Source organism: Sinocyclocheilus rhinocerous, unplaced genomic scaffold (assembly GCF_001515625.1).
Source record: "Sinocyclocheilus rhinocerous isolate Xijiao unplaced genomic scaffold, SAMN03320098_v1.1 scaffold721, whole genome shotgun sequence".
In the NCBI taxonomy this organism is placed as follows: Eukaryota; Metazoa; Chordata; class Actinopteri; order Cypriniformes; family Cyprinidae; genus Sinocyclocheilus; species Sinocyclocheilus rhinocerous.
The window spans coordinates 189,507-198,656 of record NW_015656165.1 but is presented as its reverse complement, the minus strand read 5'-3'; the positions used below and the strand labels follow the sequence as shown (position 1 = coordinate 198,656).

Genomic DNA, 9,150 nt, shown 5'->3' with positions numbered 1-9,150 from the left:
ACTAGGCTTAAAGTAACCACAAAGGTCATCCAGACTGTTTTTGTGGTATCTCATAGTCCTGTTTTTGGAGCTTAACAGCCACTAGTCACTCTCTACCTTTTTATATGCAAAAGAACAGCCAGGGCATTCTGCTTAACATCCTCTTTTGTGTTCCATGGAAGACTGAAAAACCACAGCTTTGGAACAACATGAGTACTAGTACATTTTTGGATGAACTATTCCATTAAGACTTATATGCAGTTTATTTATAGCAAAACAACACACAGTTTAAGAATATATTATTGAATTTGTTATTATTAGAAGATGTAGGTTCAATGATGATGCCAAATAGCACAAGCCCTGAGACACAATATATAATTGTCCATTATTTTGACTCTTTCCTGTGGACCAGAGAGGGTTGCACTTGCAAGTCAACTCCTAGTAGCACTGCAAGACACAGCAGAAGGAGCGTCACACTGTCCAGTCGGAAAGGGAGTGACATCATCAGCTCCTGTGCATTGTGTACCAATTGTGAGTGCTCTTAACTTCTTCCAACAGGTGTAGTTATGCCACCAGTGTTGTGTTCTTAAGAACTTTCAACTTAGTAATCTTACAGAAATTAAAAACTCATTCTCCTTTCTCATCTTTATTCTTGTCTTAGTGCTGAAGCAAGAAGTTTGTTGCGATGTTAATGTCATTATTAGATGCTCTGAGAGCTTCTTGGGCATCCGTCCTTGAGAAACCCATCTCCATTAATCTTGCAACCTGGTGAAAACAGTATTGTATTATTAAAAAGTTAGTATCTGGCAAAAAAAAAAAAAAAAAGCTAAATCTAGCAACCCATGACACTAAACAAATCTTCCTGATAGAAGGTGGAATTGGAAAAGGAATTGTTCACACAAAAACGTAAATTTGCTTAAAATGTACACTTGACTTGCTTGATTTTGTTTCTTAATCGGAACAGATTCGGGGAAATTTAGCACTACATCACTTGAGTGAATGGGTGCCATCAGAATGAGGGTCCAAACAGCTGATAAAAACATCCCGATAATTCAGAAGTAATCCACACGACTCCAGTCCATCACTTAACATCTTGTGAAATGAACTTTAAACCATTGAAAGTACACTTTCAGCAAATTTTCAATTTTGGGTGAACTGCTTGGGTGATTGGCATATAATCTCACCTGCTCCTCAGCCACAGCTGTGTTATCCGGCGGGTGCATATAGGGCTGTTGTTGCTGGGGACCCTCATGGTGCCGGTTCTGTCCTCTCTGCCTTAGAGTGGGGAAGAATCTGTTCCAATTCAGGAGACCTGTCTGCTGAATTAATGACAGGAATTCTTTCTAAAGTCACCATGGTATAAAAATGGACGATTCCTATTTTTAACGGAATATTGCAGTGTTTATTATAAATCATCTGTGCATATCATCATTATTATTATTATTATTATAATTCATTAATCCTCATAATCTTTAATCAAAAACATCCCCTCCCCTCGGAACAACATCTCTTATGACATCCTTTCTGCATCAGTGTGAGGGCGGGTCAATAATCCGTCCCTTCCAGCAACCTGGCACTCACATCAGACTGCAGCAATTAGCAAAATGACAATGATCCCACCCTACATTTTTCTCATTAGTTTCATATAATCTGATATAAAATAAGGAAGAAAAGACCATTGTAATTTCTTTAATGCCGACTTTAAAAACAGAGTATCTTTCCTCTAGTTATAGAAGTTGCTTTTTTGTAACTGTAGTGATTTCTGTAGTGATTCTGTTTTGTAACTGTAGTGATTTCTGATTCCTATTTGATAACGTTGGGAAAGCATCCGTTTCCTGAGTGGGGAAAAACACTACGGCGACCACATCCTACCTGAAGGGAATGTGACATGTGGAGACCAACTTATGGACTTATTGACAGGAAGTACTACATAGGGAAGTTTTCTGTGGTGGGCCCACTGATCTATAATAGAGAACTGGATTGCTCATGACATCATAAAAGTGAAGCCACCGCGCAGCCATATTGGTATTCCCTAGTATTCCCATACATTATATTGAATTACCGGTAATAAGAAATCATATGATTTTAATGAGAAAACATCAACTAACAAGTCAGCGTTTTTATATCTGAAGTATGTTTGAACAACGCAAATGTCCTAAGCATGTAAACGGTTATTTGTTTAAAAGTTGGGAATTTCCCCTGCATATTAAAAAGTTACGTTCATAAACATTACAGTAGCGTACATCAGATGAACATGATGAACATCAGACACTCAACATATGCATTACAAATGACAAAGTGCTCATTCTGAAATCTGAATATTTATGCTTTGTATACAATATATCTTAATTCGCCTTGTACAGTTATTCAGTGTTTATGTAATTTTGTTATAGTGCTTCTATTTGTACAGTAGGCCAACTGCAAATGTTTCAATAATGATTCCTTCAACAGCATTCATTTTGATGCAGGTAATGATTTAAACGCAGCTTAAATTAATAATTAATTAAACATACATAACATAATATTTTACTCCTATGAAAACGGTAATGCTAGTAAAACGCCATAGAATTTGCGCGACCTTTATGAGTCTGAAAGATGTAGCTCAATCAGGACATTAAAAATATACACATCATAACTTATTCAGAGAAATATTGCTCACTACATATGATACAGACTTAAAGACATGAAGCTTTATTTCCAAGATTTGAATTTCAAAACAACATAGACCAATATAATAACAGAGGCTTGTATTATATTATTTATTGTATATCCAAATCAATTTCTAATACTAATACCAGATATACATTCATGTTTAATATTTCCTGCATAATTACATGCATAAAGAAATATATTTTATTTTGTATCAGTTACCTGTGTCGGCAGTGTGCAGCAGACACACCCACCTAAATGATTTCAATATATTACTTATCCTGCCCAAAAAGACCATTGCAGATAACAAATGAAGTAAAAATTAATTTACATACACATATCTTAAAAACGTATCCTGTGTGACTGATACGCTTCATATCGGGCAATTTTAGGTCAATGTTTTAGCTGTCAGGCAATGAAGCTCTCTGCTGGCAAAGAATAGTAAGATTAATGTAGCGAGTTCCTCTGCTGAACGTAAGAGTGCTTGAGTGATGGAAGGGTAGTCCAATGTTCATAAGAAGGAACTGAGCTCTACACCCTACCAGCCACCTGAGTTCAAGGACTAGTGCTCAAAACTCTGGACGGGACTGGTTCCATACGCAGATTGTAGAATCTGGCAAATGTATTAAGTGTAGCCCAACCTGCAGTTCTACAAATGTCCGCTAGTGAGGCACCATTTGCTAATTGTGCGTAATAGTGCGCCATCACTCCCTGTGGGCATGGTAAGCCTCTGGCTTGATAGGCCGTAAGGATCTCGTCCACAATTCAGTGGGAGATCCTTTGTTTAAAGACATCATTCCCCTTCTTCTGACCTCCAAAGCAGACAAAGAGCTGTTCAGACAGTCTGAAACTCGGTGTGTGTTCCAAATAGATGCGCAAGGGGGATAGCTTGCAAGGTTACCACCTGATCTCTAAATGGAGTGTTGGGAACCTTGGGCACATATCCAGGCCGGGGTCTCAGGACAATGTGATAGTCTGCCAGCCCGAATTTCAGGTATGATTTGTTAACGGAGAGGGCTTGAAGATCCCCCACCCTGTTGATAGAAGTGAGCGCAGTAAGGAAGGCTGAATTGAACTGACTGAAGGGGCCCAAATGGATCTCTTGCGGCCTTGGAGGATTCAGCCTCTGGGCGCCTCTTAGGAATCTGATTACCAGATTGTACCTCCCCACCAATCGGCAATCTACAGTGTCATGGTTTGCTGCAATAGCTGCCACGTACACCTTGAGTGTAGAAGCAGACAAGTGCCTGTCCAGGCCCTCTTGGAGGAAGGATAGCACCGATGCCACATCTCTGAGGATCCTTCCCACGGGAAGAACACCAATTCACGAAAATGCTCCATTTCAAGTCGTAAAGCCACCTCATAGAGGGGGCCCTGGTCTACGTGGTATTCACCACAGCGGGGGAAACGTCTATGAATTCCTCCTGGACGTGTCCAGGGACCAGAAATGGAGGTTCCAGAGATCTGGGCGTGGGTGCCAGACCATACCCACCAACAAGATTTGTTTTCTGTCCTCCCTGACTGTGCACAAAGTCTGTGCAATGAGGCTCATTGTGGAAACGCATACTGCCAATGCTGAGGGAGGCCTCGGTCAGGAAATACCACATGGACAATAGGTGGATTCTGGCGAGGCAAACAGATCTATCTGTGCCTGATCACGTGCTTGCCTCAATGGTCGAAACCTCCTCAAGGCCAGAAGCACCATCAACAACTCCAAGCAATTGATATGCTAATGCAGCTGAGGGCCCGTTCAGACCCCGGAGGCTGCACGCCTGTAGCATACAGTGCCTCAGCCCATCCTGGAAGCATAGATAACAATGATATGTCTGGACACCTGCCTGTAGAAACGAGATGTCCTTCCAAGGGCTGAAAGTGCGGCGACACCCTGGTGTGATGGTCACACGATGAGTGCCCCGGTGCCATTCCCATCTCGGGCCTCGGGTGTTAAGCCAGTGCTGAAGCGTTCTCATATGCATCAATCCCAACGGCGTAACCACATCAGAGGATGCCATATGCCCCAGGAGCCTCTGAAACTATTTGAGAGGGACCGCTGTTTTGTACTTGAGGGTTCTCAAGGAATTCAGTGACTGAGCATGATCCTCTGAGAGATGTGCTGTCATATTGAGTTTTCTTTTAATGTTAGTGCTGCCTGTGTGCTGTGAGTTCTGGTTCCTGTCTGCTGTGCTACTGAGTGGTTTGCGATTGTAGATCCGTGTAGCTTTGTTTTTCTGTTTTTCTTACAATCACTTTCTGTTGTTTAAACTGCTAAAATATAACTTAATTATCACCATACTTCTGATATTATCTAACATACTAATTTGATATCGTTCGCTTTTTAATTTAAACCGTGAGTGCAGCACGTTAGCATTCTGTTAGCTTGTCATTCAGGCTTACCGTTTCCTTTTCTCTCTCTCGTTCCGTTTTTTCTCTCTTGCTCCATTTTTCACGGGTTCATCAAACAACTGTGGTAATTCGGAATCATTCAACAATCACAGTGAGTAATGGCTTCTCCTGTTATTGTCACTTGCACTGCTTGCCACATGTATAGTGTAGCTTTCTCTGTCAGCGGCGAGGTATTCACATGTGATAAATGCAGGGAAATAGTTAGGCTGACAGAAAATTTCAGAACTAGAGACATGCATCCAAGCTTTAATTGAGGAAAGTAAGAATGTGAGGGCCTTAGATACAGCTTTGGATGCGACTAGCTTAGCGAGTCCCGTACATTGTTTGGTTCCGGTTGCAGAACCCCCACAGCAGGCCGATTGGGTGACTGTGAGGTGGCATAGTCGCGGGACAAAACACCGCTCTTCTGCTCCGATCAAAACATTAAACAGGTTGTCTCCACTCAGTGACACACACACTGAGAAACCTGTTGAAAGAGCCCTAGTTATTTGGTGATTCTATTGTACGGAATGTGAAAATAGAGACACCAGCCACCATAGTCCAATGTTTAACGGAAACGCAAAGTGTGTGAGTGTGACCCAGGGAAGGAGGAAATAACTCTTTTAATGACCATTTGGTAGCTGTCTGTTATGTGGACATCGCCCTCCCCAGAGCCGGTGCCGTGACCTTCATAGCCCGGAAAGCATAGTCGGTCACCGAGCGCAAAACCTCTGGGTTGGGACCACCCTCATGCAGTTCTTTCAATGCCTTGGCCTGATAGACGGAGCTTGTCCAGAGGCCGCATAAGCCTTCGCCACAAGGGATGAAGAAAACTTACAGGCCCTGGACAGAAGCCTCGGACAGCCCCGCCGGCGGCAAAGGTGCACCACAATCGCTCTCTCCACCTGGAGGACCTCCGTATACCCCCTTGCTGGACCCTCGTAGAGGGTAGTGAGGACACAGGAGCTGGTATATCATCTCCTGACCAAGAAGAGGGCGAGGGCACCGGTTCAGTCGAGTTATCAGCTTCTGATGGTTCTAGCTCGCCCTCTGATGCTGCGATCAACAGCTCATCCTCTTCACGACCCCTGAATGAGAAATTGAACTCGCCCTGAGACGAGCTCTCAAACTCATTCGGAGGACAGTGTGAGAGTGAAGAAATGTGAAAAGAACGAAAGGTCCACAGGGATTCACCCGGTGGATCTACTCTCACTTCACCATGCTCTTCCCCGACGCACATCGCTGCAGCCTCATACCTGGAAGTAGAAGGGCCGGAACGGGAAGCAGTCGGGGTGACTCTAAAAGACCGCGAGCCGCGAGCACTATCGTGCTTATGGCCATGTCCTCGCAAGCGGAACACGAGCCATTCACGAGGGCTGCTTCAGCGTGAACACGGCGGAAAGCAGCGATCGTGTCGGTCACTGGGAGAGATGTAGAAACCGCAACCAGAAGGGCACTGATGGAAAGGCATCATGTAAACACACGATTCCACCCGTGAAGCTTTTTTTAGAGAATTTAGTCTTCTAGGAGGAAATTTGCTCTTAAAGATCCCCGTTGAAGCACCCAGGGGTACTCTCACAACACTTAGCTGTGTGTGGGGAAGGGACCTAGACCTGTGCCATAGATCCAACAATGAGGAGATAGAGAGGTGAATGAATTGCTGCTTCTCACAGAGAGATGCTGCATTTGTCTCCGAAAAACAGAACGAGTGAGCAAATGCCACGCTGGCCTGTTTATACCCAGATGGGGTGTGACCAGCTATGCAAATTTCTCAATGATGTCAGATGTGTCTGGGCTCCCAAGAGCGACCTCTAGTATCAGAACTTTGACACAACATCGAAGTGACCGACTAAAAGGTAACAAGAATGTTCTATGCTAATTATCCATATAATTTCCAGAAAATAAAAGCTTTTCTAATTTTCAGTTTCATTTCCATCAAATACGAAATTATCTGTGCTATTATCAGGAATCTGTGATGAAAACATGTGGCTTTCTGTGTTTTTGCATAGGAAACCATTAACGTCCTCTTGTACAGAAACATTATGAGAGACTAAAAGGAAAAAAAGAAGAAAAACAGGACATATCGCTTAACATCCGAATAATATTCTAAATAACAGAAATACAGAAATGGAGCTGGTTCACTTATTGCATTTTGATGTCTTTACCTCTGATATGGAAAACTCTGGAAATGTAAACTGTCCTCCATCACTGATTTCCTCACTAACAGCATGGCTTATGGTCCAACACTATGTGAACATACCCTTCTCAAGAAAATAAAATTTTGAAATGGAAACAACTTCTAACCCATACAGAATATTTAAAATACCAATAATCTAATTTCACTGAACAGGTCTAAAAAGGTAAATCTGAACAGGTAAACTTATGTAAAATACAAGAAAAACACTTATAAGCCAAATTATAAAACAAATTATAAAATTATAGTAATTTACATAAGCCAAACACACAGGACATAGTACAGGAACTTGATTCAGTGAATCATAATTTGTGTGAGTCTATTCATTTAGATTCACCAATTCACTAAAATCAGTTGAACTACTGTCAGACTTCGGAAAGATGTAGTTGAGATAGAATCTCTACTTACTTAGTCACTCCCAACACCAAATAACAAGTGCTGGTGAATAAAAGAGATTTTTATTCTGACAATAACACACTGCCACGTCACACTGCTGAGATATTCTAAACCATAGGTTCTCAGCCAGGGGGCTGGGACCCACTAGGAGGCCCCAGCAAGCTTCCAAGGGGCCACAGGATGACTTAAAATTACTCTAATATTTTGTATGACTACAATTAATATCCCCATTATTAATATTATTAATAGATTAAAATAATCTATTTTAATTAAAATGCTAAAAAAAAACAACAACATAAAATCATATAAAAATGTTTTATTTTTTCCCCCTCAACAACTATATATATAATTCTGAGGGAAAAATCTTGCCTCATTGTTGTTGGACAATGGGGCTTTGAGTCAAAAAGGTTAAGAAGAATTAAACCATGGCTGCAAGTGAGATGTTCAGCTGACCTTTGGAAGGAGTAAGCTGTATTCCATTCATGGCAAGACTAGTTCTTCACTGTCATGTGAGGGGGTTTTAGAATAACCTAATGGTTTAAAAGTCTGGACTGATAACCATAATGCTATAAGTCAGTCACCCCAGGTAGCTCAAGAGGGATTGTCCCTATAATAAAAATACTGTAGAAATACCTGAGCCTGTTGTTGCTGTGCATTTCTCCTGAGGTGTGCCAGCTGAGACAGGAGCAGTTGCTGGTCCAGCATATCCATCCTCTGCTGTCTCTGGATGTCCAAAGTAGCGCCCATCCCCAGCGGGGCCTCTGCAGTGGGCTCAGAATCAGAGAAGACCGGCTCTAGGAGCACCGAACCACATCTGGCTGCCCATCCTGGCACTCGTAAGAACTTCTGGACTGCCAACTTATTACTATAATACAACATGCCTGCGATCTGGAAAAGAGTGATTGTAACAGGAGAGGTTACATTAGAATGCCATTTGCTAACAGAGCCAATGCTCTTTAAAATGAGAACTTTCCTTCCAATACCACAACTAGCATTAGCAAATCATGTATGTTTTTATGACAGGACTGAAACAAAAAAACTATTCATTTTAAATAATAAAAAAAAAGTCGGTAACACTTTCTATGAAGCCCATATTTATAATACATTATAAGGGTATTCAGAAGGCATTATAATGAATGCATAATGCATTATAAAAGCCCTTATAATATGTTATATCGTCTTATGAATATTTATAAGAACAGTTTTAATGTTTTATAATATTTACTTATTTGTGGTTATAGCTTTTAAGAGTATGATGATTTATAACACACAGTGAACATGTTGCATCCACTTAAGTTACAATGGATTATATTTCTCATAGTTATAATGTATTATAAGTCTCATATCTTGCCATCTTTCTTATGCTACTTTACTTAAAGACATCAAAGACCACTTATAAGTATAGTAATAATAATAATAATAATATTTTTTTCCTCAAACAGCCATAAGATCAGATATCAGATCAGATGAATGTGTAATAAGACATATTTGCTTTGAACTATTTTTAATGTAATATCAGTTTGATTATTTTGACGGTTCCCCAACAGACA

General features: G+C 41.1%; 1 protein-coding gene across 2 annotated transcripts in view; it reads right to left on the bottom strand.

Moving 5' to 3' along the window:
• Positions 1 to 237: 237 nt before the first annotated feature.
• Positions 238 to 9,150, bottom strand: part of ubac2 (UBA domain containing 2) — a 26,183-nt gene continuing 17,270 nt past the window's right edge. The window contains exons 7-9 of one of the 2 annotated variants that reach the window (XM_016527214.1): positions 8,234 to 8,488; positions 1,164 to 1,295; positions 238 to 744 (exon numbers count right to left, since the gene is read on the bottom strand). In XM_016527214.1, the coding sequence (XP_016382700.1) occupies positions 637 to 744; positions 1,164 to 1,295; positions 8,234 to 8,488 (495 nt within the window). In that variant the 3' untranslated portion in view covers positions 238 to 636. Of the gene's footprint in view, positions 745 to 1,163; positions 1,299 to 8,233; positions 8,489 to 9,150 lie in introns of both variants that reach the window. The other variant, XM_016527213.1, reaches the window with a different exon arrangement.